This window comes from Penaeus monodon, unplaced genomic scaffold (assembly GCF_015228065.2).
Source record: "Penaeus monodon isolate SGIC_2016 unplaced genomic scaffold, NSTDA_Pmon_1 PmonScaffold_6741, whole genome shotgun sequence".
Lineage (NCBI taxonomy): Eukaryota > Metazoa > Arthropoda > Malacostraca > Decapoda > Penaeidae > Penaeus > Penaeus monodon.
In genome coordinates this window covers 1-16,989 of record NW_023661819.1, presented here as the reverse complement: position 1 = coordinate 16,989, position 16,989 = coordinate 1, and the positions used below count along the sequence as shown (strand labels likewise).

The 16,989-nt window shown below is 46.6% G+C and overlaps 1 protein-coding gene across 1 annotated transcript; it reads right to left on the bottom strand.

Moving 5' to 3' along the window:
* Nucleotides 1–11,018: 11,018 nt before the first annotated feature.
* LOC119571541 (translation initiation factor IF-2-like) lies at nt 11,019–15,119 on the bottom strand. The gene is made up of 6 exons (XM_037918800.1): nt 15,055–15,119; nt 14,585–14,778; nt 14,131–14,251; nt 13,135–13,271; nt 11,802–12,859; nt 11,019–11,099 (listed from the first exon to the last, which is right to left on the bottom strand). The coding sequence occupies exons 1-6, from the start codon at nt 15,117–15,119 to the stop codon at nt 11,019–11,021; spliced, it is 1,656 nt and encodes a 551-aa protein (XP_037774728.1).
* Between the last annotated feature and the right edge of the window lie 1,870 nt (nt 15,120–16,989).

The following is a 16,989-nucleotide window of genomic DNA, read 5'->3' as shown; positions in this document are numbered from 1 at the left end:
AAATTTTTTTAAAGAAAATTTATAAAACCTTGTATTCACATTGCATTTTTAGCCCAAATTTCATATCTTTTTCCCTTTTTGAATTGAGGGCCCAATTTTTTTGAGGGAAGGGAAAGGGGAAAAAAAAAAATTTTTTGGGGGGAAAGGGGGGGACTCCCAAATTGGTTGGGCTTACCCCCCCCGAAAGGTTTAAAACCCTTTCTGTTTAAAAAATTTCCCAAAATACATAAAACCCTTATTGCCCAATTTTATAAAAGTTGGGAAATCCCTTTTTTAAATCAAAAAAAAAAAACCCCCCGACACCCCTTTTTTTAAAAAAAATTTTTTCGAGGCGGAAGGGGGTTTAAATTTTTTGGGTGAAGGGGGGGTGGACCTTGGAAAGGGCAGGGGTCCGGAAAAAAAGGGGGGTTTTTTAAAACGCAAATCCCAAGGCCCCCCGATAGGCATGGGGTAATTTTTTCCCTTTTGGGGTTGTGTTTGTAGTTTTTTAGAAAAAAAGGGGTTTTTATTAAATTAAATTTTTAAATTTTTTTTAAATTTTTACTAATTACAATTTCTTTTTTTTTTAAAAAAATTAAATTTTTAAAAAATTTAAAAAATTTTAAAAAATTTTTTTAAAAAAATTTGGGGTATTTTTTTAATATTATTTTTACCAAACCCCCAAAAAAAAAAACCCACCCCCCCCCTTATTTTTTTTTGGTGTGGTTTTCATGGGTTTTTCCCCCAAAAACTTTTGGTGGGGGGAAATTTCCTTTTTTTTTTGGGGGGTGGGGGGGGTTTTTCCCAGTCCTTTGGGTGGACAAGGGGTTGGGGGGGCCCCCGGCACCCGGGGCACCATTTTTTCCCGGGGGCCCGGGGGCCGGGCTGGGGGGAACGGTCCTTCTAGGTCAGGGGCGGGCCCAAACCCCCGGTGTTGGTTTTGGGGAGGGGGGGGCCCGGGGCATAAAGGTGGCTCGGAAAGGCGGCCAAAACCCCCCCCCTTTTTACCCTTGGGGGGTTTTTGGGGGCAGTGGGGGGGGAAGGGGGGAGGTGTCGTTTATAATAGCGAAAATGTGGTACGGAAGGGGGGGACTTGGTGCAGCTTTGGGGGTTTGGGATTTTGGGGTTGGGGTTAAAGGGGGTTTTTTAATTTTCCCCTTTTTTGGGGACAACAGTTAAAGCGGTCTCACTGATCTGGGTGCATATAAAAGGGTTTGCGGGGGCCAAGGGGGAAATTTCTGGGCAGGGGGGGGTTTCCCCCACCCGAGTCGTTCGGGGCGGGTTTTTAATAAAAAAGGGCCTTTTGCCCCGGGGAATTTTTTTGGTGCGGGAGGGTTTTCCCCGCAGGGGTCCTGTTTTTTTAAACAAATTTATTTTTAAAAAAGGGGGGGGGGGCCTCTCGTCGTTTTGGTAATCGGCGGGTGGGTTTTGGCTTGGGGTCCCCGGTTTTGAGGCCCGATGGCACCGTTCGGCTGGTCCCAGGGTGGGGGGGGGGGAACGGGCGGGCGGGGAACAGGGGCCGGGCCAAACGGGGGGGTTTTTGAGGATGGGAGGGATGGGGCTACGAAAAGTTTTTTTTAAGGCCACCGGAATTTGGTTTTTTGTACCCTCTCTTTTTTTTTTTGGTCAGGGGGGGGGGGGCCCAGTATGAGGCATAACCAAAATATTTTAAATGGGGGGGGGGAAAAAGAGGGAATTTTGATTTTGTGCCATTTGCGGTGGGGTGGGGTTTTTTTGGGGTACCCCGGTTTTTTAAAACGACTGTTAAAAATTCACCCCTGTTGGGTCAAAAAAATTTTTTTTGGGGGGGGGTTATAAAGGGGGAGGTGATTCGATTCCTTATTTCCAACGATCTGTGGGCGTTCTAAATAGAAAAAAGGGGGCCCCCCAAGCCCCCGGGGTACCCCCAGGGCGGAGGTCTTGACCCGCCGGCAATTTTATTTCAAACCCCCGGGGGGCCCGGCCCCCAGGAATTTTTTTTGAGATTTGGGGTGGAAAATCTTTTTTTTTTAAAAAATTAAAACTTAAGGAGCCGTCAGGGGGCCCCCCCAACGGGAAGAAAATCTTTTAAAAGGACATGGCTTTCATGCTTGGGTTCCTTACCCTGGGGGAAATTTTTTAACCCCCCAAAAAATGGCCCCCCTGGTGGGGGGGGGGTTTTTCTTTTGGGGGGGGGAGCTTGAAAATGGGCTTTGGTCAACCGTCCTTGGGGGGTTTTTTCTGGGAAAAAAGGGGGGGTTTGAAAGGGGGGGTTTTCCCATTTCCCCCAAAACGGGGGCCTTTTTGGGGGGGTTTTGGGGTAATTTTTTTTTGGGAAAGGAAAGGGGTGGTTGGGAAACGTCCCCCTTTTGGAAAGAAAAAATTTTGGGGAGATTTTTTTTTTTTAAAAAATTTTTGCCGCGCAACGCAGTTTCCGAATCCTTTTAAAAATAGTATTGGGTTAAAACTTTTAAAACTACTTATTTTCAAAAAATAAAAAATTAAAAAAGCATTTTTTTAAAAAATAAAATTTAAAAAAAAATTTGCAAATTAATTTTTATTAAAATTTTACTCCAAGTAAACCCCTAATTTTAATTCCCCCAAAATTTTTATGGGGGAACTAAACCCTTTTCAAAATTTCCAAATTTTACTAATGGGGACCGAAAAACCGGCTCTTAAAATTTTCCTTTTAAAATTTTCCCCCCATGGTATTTTTGGGGGCCCTTCAGTCTTTTTTAAACCATTTCGAGGGGGAAGTTTCCCCAACTCAAGTCTTTTTAATCTCTCTTTTTGTTTATGGATATCCCCATTTTCCCCAACGAAAAAACTCCATCTTTTTGGGGTTTGGGGGAAGGGGAAAAAAAAAAAGGGGCCCAACTCCTTCCCTTTGAGCTCGATTCCCAAAACCCAAACAGGCTGGCCTCACACAATTTTTTTTGACATCAGTGCAAAAATCCCCCCCCCAACCCCAAAAATTTAACTCTTGTTGTTTACATACGAAGCAATTACCAAAGGAGAATGGTTCTAAGACTTTTTCTTGAAAAAGGGGCTTTAATCCAAAAAAAGAGGTTGCAAAAAAAAAACTGCCATTTGGCTTTTTTTGGAGGGGGCCCCCCCATTTTGTTTTCCCAGAAATTTCCCTTGGGCCTTTTTGTAGCTGAAGAAAATTTCTCTAAACTTTGTTATTTCCCCCCCCCAATTCCGAAAATCAGGCTTCGCTTTTTCCTTAATTCCAACCAAACCAGGGACAATTTTTTAAGGGGGGGTTTTTTCCCCCCCAAAATTTTTTCCAAAAGGGGAAAAAACCTTTTAAGACCCCCAACTTTGTTTTTTTTAAAACAGGTATTAGTCCGGTTTAAAAAAGGAGGGGGTTTCCCCTTTCTCAGCTCAGGATTAAGGGGGCCAAAACCCCCAAAAGGAATTCAAAACCCAAAGCCCCCTACGGAAACGGATTGAAAAACCCCCAACCCAAATCAGACACGAAACCCGGAAACCCCCGGAAATTTTGGGCCCTTCAAAAAGATGTGAAAACCGCAAAAACGTTTTAGCCCCCTTTTTTAATTTTTGAGGGAGGCCCCAAAATTAAAAAAATTGCCCAATTTTAACCTTTTTGGCTTGGGGGGTTTCCCAAAAAGGGGGGGTAACCCCTTTTTTTTTGGGGAAATGAAGTGGTTTGTTTAAAAAAAAACCCTTTTCCCACTTCCAAAAATTTATAGCACCCCTGCTTGTTTTTTTCCACCTTTAAAGTTCCCCTGAGCAACCGTTAAAGCCCCCCAAAATTTTTGGAAAAACGGCCCCCTTTTTTACAATTTTTTTTAAAAAGAAATCAAACGGGGTAATAGAAAAACCCCTTTGGACCCCTTCCATTTTTTGGGGGGAAAAACTTTTTCCCCCCAACCTTTTCCTTTAGAAGGAACTTTTAAATGGAATTCCTTTAAAAAAGCATCCTTCGATATCCCATGTTTCCCAAAGGGTTTAAAGCTTTTCAAGGTCAAAAAAGATGCTAACATTTTACGTCGCGGCAAAGGAATTCTGTTTACGCTTACCTTAAAAACAAGGCTCCTCGAGGGTTGAAAAAAATGTCCCCCCGAGTGACCCGACCATAAATCCCCCAAAGGGTAAAAAATGATGTGGAACTGCCCAAGTAGTTTCCCCCAAAAATTTTATTTTGAATTATGTGGGGAAGGAAGGATGCAACAGTGAAAGGTCTGTCAAGCCTTTTCACAGCCTTCCCCTGCAGGTTTTGAGGGGCTGGAAGGGAAAATAATACCTTTCTGCTACTCCTCCTGAGGGCCCTTTTCAAAAGGGTTCATAATGGGCCTGAAATGAAAACCTCTCGGGGAAAAGGGTTTTATTTTCCTGTCATAATCTCTTTTAGGGATACCAAACGGATTTCAAACATCAGATTTCCCCTTCTTCCCATTTTCGGAATTCCCTACATTCCATTGAATTTTGGGTTCCGTTCTTTTTTATTATTTCTTTATAAGGTTTGGCGCACCGTGGTAAGGGTTTTCCCCACACCTTTTGGCGTCCCTTTCCATGATCCTGGGGAGTCCTTTTTTTAAAGGCTTTTACCTGGGAACTAGTTTCCCAGGTTTCCCTTGGACAGTTTTGGATTTTTTTGCCCGGGGAAAAAAAGGACCTGAGCCTTGCTTTTGGGCATTCGTCTACAGCGGAGGGCCCCCGGGGTGTTGTGGCGCTGGAGTCTTTTTGGGCAGGGTTTAGGATTCCTTTTCCTGGGCAAACGGGCCTGAGCCTTTTCTTCGGGGGTTCTGCCTGCGCAAGGCCCCCGTGGGTTTTTGGCAGCAGGAGCTGTCACCCCACGAACTCCTTTGCTCTGGAAAACAACTTTCTCCTGCTCCTTTTTACCCAAAACTTCCTTTTCAAATTGTACCTTTACATTTTCTTTGAAGAAGCTTCAGAGATTCTTTGCATGGTAAAAGCATATTGGACCTGGACAGTTGTCATCTCCCTTTAGACCTTTGTACAAAATTTACACATATTCTTGGTTGTCCTTTCTTTAAAAAGGGAAAGTTGGGTCCATGCCCCTACCCCGGATGGGGGCACCGCATAGGGTTGGAATAGGCTTTACCCTTTAGTGGTAACCGCTAACTTTAAACCCATTCTGGGGGATAAAGTGTTAAAAATTAGAAGAAGAGCTGGTGCGCTGTTTTCCCAAAAATCAAATTTTTCTAAAAAAATTTTACTGCCATACATTAAAATCTCTAGTTCCCCTTAACAGTTTTTTCCTCAGAAACCCCCAGGTTGGGAAAAAAACAATCCCTTACACTGATTGAGGGGTTTTTTGAGGAAACATGAAAAATTGAGCCCCAGGGTTCGCTATCCAAACCCAAGGCACCTCGTCGGTGCGAAACTCAAAATTATCAGCTTTTGGGGGATGCAAGGGTCCGTTGACATACCCTTTAATTTTTCCGAGTACTTCGAAAAGTTTAAAATCCATGTGATACCCTCAATGGGCTTCACTACCGGTACTACTATATGAAAAGCTTTTTATTTTTCCAGGTAAATTTCCTTAGTAGACTGAGGAGGCTTTACCCCTCTTACCTGGTTTTGGGGCCCCGGGGAAACCTTTCGATTCCCCTTTTTGCTTGACAACGTGTGTGTTCCAGAGGGAATGGCGAGGGATTGCTAGGTCGCAGGGGGAGGTAGATTTTTTAAATTTTTTTTGTACTATACAAATTTGAATTCTTTATTTTTCCCCCCCCCCCCACCCACCATGGAGTCCAAAGGGGGGAAGCTATAGTTGGGGCTCAAAAACCCCAACACCAAGGGGTAATGAGGAAATATCCCCAGCCACTATTACAGTTGAGGCAGTCGGGGACCATGCCTACGACTGAATAGTGCCTGCTTTACCTTAGCCCTTTTGACCAGCCGATTGCTTTACCGGGCCGATCAACCCCCCATTTTAACCGAATAAAGGACCCAAAAAGGTGGTTGCAGCTGCAGGGCGGCGTGCAGCATCGCTCAAACCCCCAGGATCCTGTTTCATGGTAAAAGGGATGCCACGCACGGGGAAACACACGTGGGAGAGTTCTCCTTGGGCCCCAAATGGAAGCCCCAGGGGTGGGTACACCTCCCCTCTCATAGGCCTTGGGGCACCAAACATTTTGCTCATCCTCCTGGGACCCCTCAGTAGGGTTTCCCTCCGTCCCTCACCAATCTTGGACCCCAGCGCAAGGGCTTCCGTTTGGGGGGTTGAGAGGTAGTGTCCCCTTGCCTCCCCATCAACGGTAAAACGTCTGCCACGGGGGTTGGGGATCCATGCCCGGGGTGCATGATAAAACTATGTGAGTGGCCCTTTTTTCCTGGGCTTGGTTGATTTTATTTTTTTTAAATTTTTAAATTTTTGGGTTTTTGGTTCCTTTGTACAAAGGGAATTTTTGGTTGACACTGTCTGCTTGATTTTGCTCCGGTGTAGTGCTGCTACCCCGGGGAACCGGTCCTTGCCCGCCGTGGGGCCCAGCCCCAGCAGAACCTCCGGGGACAGTGCAAAATTCTCGCGCCGGGCGGGGCGGAACCGCCCACCCCTGGATGAGAGGCCGAAGTTACCACTGTACTAGCCAGGGGGCTGAGGACGGGGTGCAAATTTCCTAACACCCAAAGGTTGAGGCCTACAGGGAAAGGTGAGGAGGTGTTCATTCATCTAAAACTTAAAGGGTCAAAACCAGGTTCTTTGTTCATAAATGGGGAAATTTACAAATTTTGAAAGATGGAGCCCCATTTTCAGGTCAAGGGGGTCGTTTCATTAAAACCCAAGTAACCCTCTTTCTGACGGGTATCTCGCATCCCAAAAGGTCAGTGGTGTGGGTGGGTGATTTGAGTACAGCTTTTTTGGTTTGGGGTTTTGGGGGGTTTGGTAGGGGCACACAGCAAAGAGGGCCATGGCGGGGGCGGGGTGGGGGGGGGGGTGCCCCAAACCCCCCAAACGCTTCCAGGCCCCCCGGAAAATTTTCCCACGCCCTAAGGGGGGGGGCGGGGAGCTCGTTGAATGCCCCCCCTCCCGTTTGTTCGGAGGTGTTTGGAACATGCTGTACCGGGTTTGTGTAGGGTATCAGTTTGGGTTTCTGCCTCTGTGATGGTTTCCAACACCCGGCCCATTCAGAGATGAAAAATTTGGGGTGCGCTAATCGTTTTTTTTGTTGAGGGTTTAAAAGTTAGACATAAAGGCTTTGGGAAAAATATACTAGAGGGCAGGGAACTCAAGATGTTTTTAGGGTTTAAATGGGTTGGGGCTTCCTTTCTCTGTTCCCTTTTCCGAAGTACGGGGATGCACATGAAGGAAAGGGCCCCCCTTGTTTCCCCTTTTTAAAAAATACCCAAACCTTTAGCCCTTTTGGGTAAAATTTCCCGTTTGGGGGAACCAAAAACCGGGGTTTTAGAAAAATATAAAGTTTTCCCTTTTTACCCAAGATGCAAAAATACTAAAAACAACGGACACAAAAACCAGAGAAAGGGGTAAGTAAAGTTTTGATTTTTGGAATGACACTGATCTATGGTGGGTTTGGGGTGTGTGTGTGGTGTGTTGTGTGTGTGGTGTGTGGTGTGTGTGTGTGTGGTGTGGTGTGGTGTGTGTGTGTGCATAAATATCATCATATTAAAATATATTTTTATATATATATAATAATATATAATATATATAATATATATATATCCCTATATATATACATTATATATATTATTTTATATATTATTATATTTTTTAAAAAAATATTATAATAAAATAAACCCAAAATATATATAATATTTTAAAAAATATATATTATATATATTATAATATATATATATATATATATATATTATAAAAATTTGACAAAAGTGTTTTACAGAAGGTTTGTGTAATTTGTTATATAAACCATCCAAAACTTTTATTAAACATAATAAATTATTTCCTTTAAAAAGGGGAAACTTATTAAAGGGGAAAGGGGTAGTTTCTTTTCTTTTTATCATTTGAAGGTTGAAAGCGTTGAAAGGACAGCTAGTATGGGAAGGGCCCGGGGAAACCCGGAAAGGGGGAAAACCCCCCCCGGGGGATTTAGCACAACCTCGGGGGGGCCTAGCATTTGGGTTTTGTTTCCACTGGAACATATACATGCGGGAAGAGGGGGGGAGCTGAAGGGTCCGTTTTAAAAAACCCCCCTTAAAAACATATTTTCCTTAAACGACCCCAACATCCCACCCACCAACCCCAAAACCCCAAAACCCCCCCAACACCAACCAAAAACCAAAAACCCAACACCCAACAAAATTATAATAATTTTTAAAATTTTTTTATTTAATTTTTTAAAAATCCCGGGGGATTTTAAAATTTTCCCCGACCCATTTTGCTTTCCGGGAAGCTAAAATTTAACATAATGATAATATCTGTAGGTTAAAAAATGCCCTTACCCCAAAAAATGTTTTGGGTTTTAAAAACCAGAAGTTCGCATGTTGGGGTTTGAAGGCAAAAATCAGTGTCTCATTTTTTTTGGGGAAAAAACCGTTTCCCCTTCAAGAATACGAAAGGGGGAAAGATGATGCAAGGTCAGGAGAAAAGGGGGAAAGGGATAGGGGCCCCAAGAACTGTGCTTCCACTGGTAAATTGAAAATACAGTTTTGATAGCCTCCCATAATTTCTGTAACAATGAAGTAGTAACTCGTGAAATTGAAACCTTTTTGTCAAAAAAATCCATAATCTTTTACCCATGCTGGCCCCAAAAAAATACTTGACATGACCTTGCCGCCCTTTTTTGGGGGGGTAGGAAAAAAGTGTTCCTTTTTTTGACTGGTTTTAATTTTTTGGAATCTAGTGAGGGCCCCAAATTTTATCCGGCGAATAGTATATAAAAAAGTCCTCCTGGTTTTTTGGGCACTGGCTAACGACCCGGGGAACAATGGCTTGTTCATGCCGGGAAAAGGGTTTTGTGAGTAGCCTGGAAACCCATCGAGCAGAAAACTTTTGCATATGCGAGGGCCCTTTAATGATTTTTTTGTCCACGGGACCAAAACACAATTTAAAAATTTGGGGAAAATTGATGAACATAATACGGGGGTTTCCCCCAAAATAGCATCTCCATTTGATGGAGGGGTCCGGGGTGGAGCCGTTTCCACACTTCTCCGACCCCACCTGAAGGGGGCGTGTCATTTTTTTAACCACTTCATAGATGGGGGGCAACCCCCCAAAAATTGCTTTTTTTTCTTTAAAAATCTCTTGGTGTGCAGCCGTTCCATTTTCACATTTTATTGCCCCCTCACCACTGTGTAAAAAACGTGTTAAGGCTAAAAAGTCCACTTACCTTAAAGATTTTTGCCCTTTATTATGTAAAAATTTTCATTCTCCTGGGGAATAAGCGTAGTGGTTCAAGGGAAATTTTCACTGAGCCCCCCCTGTGTGTAGGTGTGTGTGTGTTTGTATATAAATAATATTATATTTATATTTTATATTATTAAAATATATATATTTATATATATTTATTTTACTATTAATATAATTAATTTTATATATAAAATAAAATTATATATATTATACATATTACACACAACTTTTAAAATTGGGATATAATAAAAAGTGCACACACAGACGGGACCACACACACACCCAAAAAACAAACAAAAAAAACAAACAAACAAAAAAACAAAAAAACACAAAACACACACACACACACAAAAAAACAACACCCCCACGCACACGCCACGCCCACGCACCGCACACGAAACACGAAACACACACACACACACACACCAAACACACACAAAAAAAACCAAAACACACACACACACCAAAACAAAACACACAACACACCCCCAATGTTAGTATGTATATTTTAAAAATTTTATTTTATTATAAAAAGGGATTTAATATTTTTAAAATTATATATATAATATTATATATATATATAAATATTTTTATATTTATGTATGTAGGGTATTTTTTTTGTGTGTGTGTGTGTGTGGGTGTATACATATATGTATATAATATACACAATTATATATTTTTAAATATATATATATTTTATATTTTATATATTATATTATATATTATAATTAGGGATATGTCAAGTTCTTTCTTGGGCACTGTTTGGCCCTTTTCTGACGGGGTTCTCGGGAGCTCGCGGGGGGGCCCTTTGCTTCCCTGTGTTTGGTCCCCTTCCCAACATACCCGGGACCTTCCGCGATTTTTAAACCCGGTCAAAGTGGGCGGTCCCGGGTCCCCGGTTTCCCCCTTTCCCTGCCCGTGGGGGGGGGGCCGAGGATTCCCTTGTAAACATCGGCGCGGCCCAAAAAGGACACCAGTAAAAAAATTCGGTAGTTGCCCCGTGACTTTGATTTGTGTGCCCCTTCCCCCATGGGACCTCCCCTGCCTTTGGATCCTCTCGGGCCTCCCACGTCCTGTTTGTACAAAATTTTTGCTATGTATGTGTTGTATAGTCCCTTTTCCCCAAAAAACCTTTCTGTATTTTTCCTCTGGTTTTTTTCCGGGGTTGCCCTTGCCCGGGTTTTGATTCTTTATTTTTTTATAAGTCGAACCCGGGACTTTGGGCGCCCTTCCCAGGATCAAAACCGGTCTGGAAAACGGCACCATGAGGGACTACGAAAAGGAAGGTAAATTTTTTGGGCCTTTTAAGGCAGGGCCCTTTTTCACTACAAAAGGAGCAGGAAGGATCGACGCGAGCAGCGGGCCCCGTACTACCGGGAACGTGGGGTACAGGGGCAGCTGGCGGAAGACACGTCGCGGGAAACCCGGCGAAAGGCCCAGGCCCCCCGGAAAGGGCCCAAGCAAGGGGCTTGGAAAACCCGTGGGCCCTCCGTTTTGGCCTTGCTCTGCCCCCCCCGACGCGAGGGAGCCCCGTCGCCCGGGGAAACTAAAAGTCCCGGGAGAGAACGCTGGCCAGAGGAGCGGGCCCGACCACGGAGTCGCACCTGGACGGGGTTTTCCCTTTTGCCCAAGGACCCTCCCCAGCGGGAATCCCCGTCGGGGAAGACGGACAGAAAACGGGAAGAATAAGAAAAAAAAACCCGGGGGAAAGGCCCCCCGGGAAAAAGCGGCGCGGTCGGGAAGCCCTTTAGCCCACATTTAACACCACGCCAAACGACTGCACGAAGTCCCCAGGAGTTAAACCGCCGTTGCCCTGCCGCTTGGTAAACTGGTGGGTGCGGAAAATTTGCACCCCGAACGACCATTTTGGGGTGGGGTGCAATTTCCCAAGGAGATGGTGAGCATGGGCTGCGGAAGGCTACCTGCCCCGGACGCACCCGGGGGGGGTCGTCGCCTGCCCAGGACGCGCCGGATGAGTCGCGCCTGCCCCGGACCCGCCGGATGGTTTTCGCCTGCCCAGGGCGGCCGGATGATCCTTTTGCCTGCCCAGGACCGCCGGATTTAGTCTTTGCCTGCCCCGGGGCCGGATGAGTCGTCGCCTGCCCAGGGCGACCCGGTGAGTCCCCGGCCCGCCCAGGGGCGCACCGGAGAGTCGGGCGCCGCCCCGGGCGCACCGGATGAGTCGTCGCCTGCCCAGGGCGCAAACCCGGAAAGAGTCGTCGCCTGCCCAGGCCCCCCGGAAAAGAAATCCGTCGCCTGCCCGGGCGCAAAGGATGAGTCGCGCCTGCCCAGGACCCCGGAGAGTCGTCCCCCTTTCCCCGGAGGGGAAATGTCCTTTCCCAGACGCGCAAAGGGAAACAACCCGCCGGGGAAACCCCAGGAGAAAATGCCCGCCGGGGACGGGGCAGGGGAAAAAATGCCTGCCGAGGAAAGCGCAGGAGAAAACAAATGGTGGGTGTAGACTTTCAAAACCCCCCGGGCCGGTTGCGTGGGGTTTCCCGACCCCAAAAAAGGGGGGGTGGTGGGCAACGGGGCTGCCGGAGGACTGCCCGCCGAGGATATGGCCCCGGGGGGATTTTTTGCCGGGGACAAACCGGGGGAGCTGCCTGCCCGAGGGCAGCCGGAGGAGCGCCTGCCCAGGGTTGTGGAGGAGGCTGCCTCCGAGGATATGCCGGAGGGCTGCCTGCCGAATATGCCCGGGGAGCTTCCCCCCCAGGATATACCGGAGGAACTGCCTGCCCAGGATTTTTGGGCCCGGGGAGCTGCCGCCGAGGACTTTCCCGGGGGAGCTGCCTGCCCAGGACTTTTCCGGGGGAGCTGCCCGCCGAAGACTTGCCCAGGCGCCTGGCCCAGGGCTCGCCGGGGGACTGCCTGCCCCGGACTTGCCCGGGGGAGCTGCCCCCGCCCAGGGTATGCCCGGGGGAGTGCCTTCCCGGGGGTTTTCCCCGGGGGAGCTGCCTGCGAGGATATGCCGGAGGGGCCCGCCTGCCCAGGACTTTTCCGGGGGAGCTGCCTTCCGGGGCAAAACCGGAGGAGCTGCCCGCCGAAAGGGTTTTTTCCGGAAAGGGGCTGCCCCCGAGGGAAAACCGGGGGAGCTGCCTTCCCAGGAATTTCCGGGGAGCTGCCTGCCCAGGACTTTTGGAGGGCTGCCCCGCCAGGGCTTGCCGGGGGAGCGCCTGCCGAAGACTTTCCGAGGAGCTGCCTGCCGAGGGCTTGCCGGAGGAGCTGCCTGCCGGGGGGATATCCGGAGGGCTGCCTTTTCCCGGGGTATGCCCGGGGGAGCTGCCTGCCCAGGGAAACGGAGGAGCTGGGGCCCGGGCCCAGGCTTTCCCGGGGGGCTGCCTCCGAGGACATACCGGAGGGGGCTGCCTTCCGAGGGCCTTCCGGGGGGATGCCTGCCGAGGACCTGCCGGGGAGCTGCCTGCCGAGGACAAACCCCCGGGGGGGCCTTCCGAGGGAAAACCCCGGGAGGGGCGGGCCCGCCGAGGGCACCCCGGAGGAGCTTGGGCCCCCGGGACACCCCCAGGGCTGCCCGCCGAGGGAACCCCCCCGGGGGAAACTCACCGCCGAGGGCACCCCGGGGGAAAACTACCGGGAAATAGGGGATGGTGGGGGAGCGACGGTTTCACCCAAACCCCAACCCAAAGGGAGGGCCGTGATCGGCCCCGGGGGAGTTGGGGGGTGACGGAAGGGAAGGCCCGGAGCTACATTACCAAGGAAAACCCACAAGGGGCCCCGGTTTTGAAGGAATCAAGAACTCAAAGCCCAAAATGCTTGGGGGATTTAAATCCACTCCGGAGGTTTTCTTAAAAAATGGGGGGAGGAAAGTCAAGTTTTATCTTGGGCAATGCTGTCCTTCTTACGGGTTCCTGGGGGCTCGCGGGGCGGAGAACTTTCCTTGATTGGGCGCTTCCCGAACATACCCCCCCGAAATTCCGCGGGGTGTTTACCCCCGGGCAAAATGGGCGGCCCAGGGCACCCGTGATTGGCCTTCTGGCCCCTTGGGGGGACGGGGGATTTCCCCTTTTAAACATCGGCGCGGCCCCTAAAAGGGGACCAGTCAAAAATTTAGTAATTGTCCCGTGACTTTGATCGTGTGCTCCTTCCGCCATGTGACCTCGCCTGCCCCCCTGGATCCCCTTTTCCCCCCCACGCTCCTGTTTGTACATATTTTTTATTAGTGTAGGTATAGGGCCCCGGGAACCCGTAAACCCTTTTTGTTGGTTTTTCCCCTGGGGTTTTTCCGTTTACCTTAACCCTTTGTTCTTATTTCTTTTATAAATCGAACCCTGACGTATTATAATATAATATTTATATATATATTATATATATTATAATATATATAATAATACATATAATATATAAAAAATTTTATTACATATATATATCCATATATTAATATTATATATATATATAATCTTATATTATTATATATATATATATAACACCACACAAAACCACACCCACAACAATATATATATAATTTTATATAATATAATTAATATTAAATATATATAAATATAATGCATACAAATCAAATAATACTTCTTCTCTCCTCTCTCTCTCTCTCCTCTCTCTCTTTTATAATATATATTTATATATATATATATATATGTATATATATATAAAATATAAATACAACAAAATAAACAAGAAATCCCACAAACACACGCGCCCACTAAAAAAGTCTATGAACCTTGTACAGTGGCTTGGGGGGTGTATATGGATAACGGCGTAACCTTTATTGAAGAGTACCACACAGTAGGGAACCCGAGACATGTCAAAGGGAAAGGGGGTTGTCACGTGTCAGGCCGACCCGCCCGGGCGGGGGGGGGCCCCTAAAGGGGAAGGAGTCCGACCTTAGCAAGTCGGGCGCTGGGCCCGAAGGGTCAGGGGAGGTCAGATAACTCTCATCACACCCCCGTGAGTCATGGTTCTTATTTGGGATTTTTTGGGCCCTTGGGGTAAAAAGCCATATGGCTTTGTTAAGAAAGCTTAGTATTCCCAATTTCCGGGCCCCCTACTCGCCCCGCCCTCGGGACATTAATCTGCTTCAAGGGTGACCAACTGGCTGGTCGTCTCGTTCTCGCGTGCATTGTTCTTGGGGCATCTTCGTGGCTGCTGTCCCCCGTGTCCCCTTCTTCCTCGCCTTGGTGTAATCTGTCCGTCCTGACAGGGAGGTCAGATAACTCGTATCTACACCCCCCCCTGAGTCAGGGTTTTATTTGGGGTTTGGGGCCAGTGGTAAAAAAAGCCAATGGTCTATTTTTACGAAATAGACTTTTTGTTATGCCATATTGCTCGGCCACCTACTCGCGCCTCGCCCCGGGACATTGATCTGCTCAAAGGGGGACCCAACTTGGTGGTCGTCTCGTTCTCGGTGCATTTTTCTTGGTGGCATCTTCGTGGCGCTCGTCCCTGGTCCCCTTCTTCCCGCCTGGGTGTATCTGCCGTCCTCGACGGGCGAGGTCAGATAACCGTCATCACCCCCTCGCTGAGTCTTGGTTCTTTTTGGGGTTTTGGACCATGTGGAAAAACGCCAATGGTCTATTGTTAAGAAAAAGATTATGATATGCCATATGCTGGCCACCACTGCCCCTCGCCCCGGGCCTTTTTCTGCTTCGGGGACTCTGGTGTCGTCCGTCCCCTTTCTTTTTTTGGTGATCTTTGGGCGGGGCTCGTCCTGTGCCCTCTTTTTGTTGGTGTAATCCCTTGGAGACAGTTGAAGTTGCCAGGTCCCCTTTATTGGGTGCTGGGACTTTCAATTTTTCCCCAGGCCTAACTGCGGCGTTCTCGTCCACACGTCCTCACAGATCTCGTCCAGGCCCTTTCTGGGCGGCATGCTCATCTTTATGTCTTGAAATCTTCGTCGGATCTACGGTGTCTGCAGGGGCCCGGCACTCATACTGAATACCGTGTGACGAGCTCGGGATTTGCCCTGGATCTGCGGGCGTCGCCACCGTCGCCCTCCACTTTCAGCCTGGGCCATGTACCTGCGGGGTTAGTTCCTGAATCTATGGGCGTCTCGGCAGGCAAGGGCCCGTCCACTACATCATGGGACAGCTTAACACCTGCTCTGACACATCCTGGTCTTGAAGGCCTATGGCGATCTTCAGGTGACTTCCTTCCCAACAGCACCCTAAGGTGACCGGTTCTGCAGCAGGATCCTCCTTCGGTGCCGTATCGGTTATTGTTGGTTTGACTGTATATTTTAGCCCGGGGAACCAGATCATACATGAAAGGGGCCAATAGTAAGAGAAAAAGAAAGACAACAGAGAAGCGGGTGTTAAAGTACCACTAGCTGGTTATTTATTTAATTTTGCAGTTTTTAATGTTGGTTTTGAATTATTTATTTTATATTTTTTTTTTTAATTTTTACAAAGATAAAATAGAGAGAGGGAGATGTCAGTAGTGATCCGCATGAACCTGGCTTGAACTACCAAACGGTTCTTGATAGACATAAGAGTAGATAAGGTAAACGACAAGGGCAATCCGTAACAATTTACTTGAACCAATTGTCGTCACATAGAGAAGAAATAAATGTACGAGTCACTCGTCACATCTGACAAATCGTGGGCAAAAAGAGATACATCATAGATTTTACGCCTGCCAACAACAAAACCTATAATGAAAATTTTTATTTTTTTTTTGGGTTCTGCGTGGAGAGTGAGTGAGTGTGTGCGTGTGTTGTGAAACGAGAGTGAAATTTGGAGGACCTCACACAGAGAATGAATCACAAACACGAATATTAACGTTTTCTATAACAAAACTGAGGTAAAATTTGCAATGCTAGCTAAAAGTTATTTAACTACCACAATGAATTCAGCATTTAATGATATGCGCGCAGGGAAAGGTGACGTAAAAAAAAAATTCACAAGGTTTTTAAACAAACAAATTTTCTTTGGGGTCAGAAAATCGATCTGCCGAGGTAGGTCAGTTAGCTATAATGTAGAAAAACCCCGACGAGGGGATCTATGCCCCAAAATGCCATACATGAAGTGAACGAGCGGAAAATTATAAATAAATGCTCTCTTGGGTATCTTGTGATGGGCGCTCGTGACATTCCCTATGGATATCCACGAATCACACAAGTTGGGAATCACCCAAAACATGGGAAGCGATTCAAGAGGTGAGAAAGGGTGTGATTAATAAGCGGATAATATTCTAGACTTAGGGCCTACATTGTTAAGGAATAAACCGCGGGTTGTACTGAGGGACAGGGACACGAAGTAAAGAATGAACAAAAATTCGTCTGTGACCACCTTGTATACTCCACTTACTTGGTCTTTTACACCCTATGTTACTTATGTATACCTCATTTATTAGTCTTTAGCTGATAAAATTAGTCTTAAATTTTTTTTTTAGAAAAATTTATATTTATTTTCTTAGAAAGATGATGCTTTATTTACTATTTTTGTATCCGGTACTATATATGTTTATATTATTACACTAGATAAAAGGGAAAAAGTGTAAAATATGCGAGTTTACCCTACAAATTCAGTTTTCTTGTTTCCCCACAAGCTTCTCTTTTAATTTGAGGGTACGCAGTATATTCACTGTTGCTTTATATTAAGGTCCATAATGGATATTTTTAAAGAGAAACCAATATGTATATTTGTTTCTGAGAAATTCATTATTCCGTATTCGTATATTAGAGAACCAATGCTTGAATAATTGGGCTGAGTAATGTTAAAAAGTTAAGAATATACCAAAGTTTA

Excerpts from the sequence above, each read along its gene's own strand:
- LOC119571541 (XM_037918800.1), bottom strand. The coding sequence starts at position 15,119 with ATGAGCATGCCGCCCAGAAAGGGCCTGGACGAGATCTGTGAGGACGTG. Across the intron at positions 12,860-13,134 it reads CCGCGAGCCCCCAGGAACCC|TTTTCCCCCGGGGTGCCCTC; the intron begins GTAAGAAGGACA and ends ATTTCCCGGTAG. Across the intron at positions 11,100-11,801 it reads GGCAGTCCTCCGGCAGCCCC|TTTACCAAGCGGCAGGGCAA; the intron begins GTTGCCCACCAC and ends CGCACCCACCAG.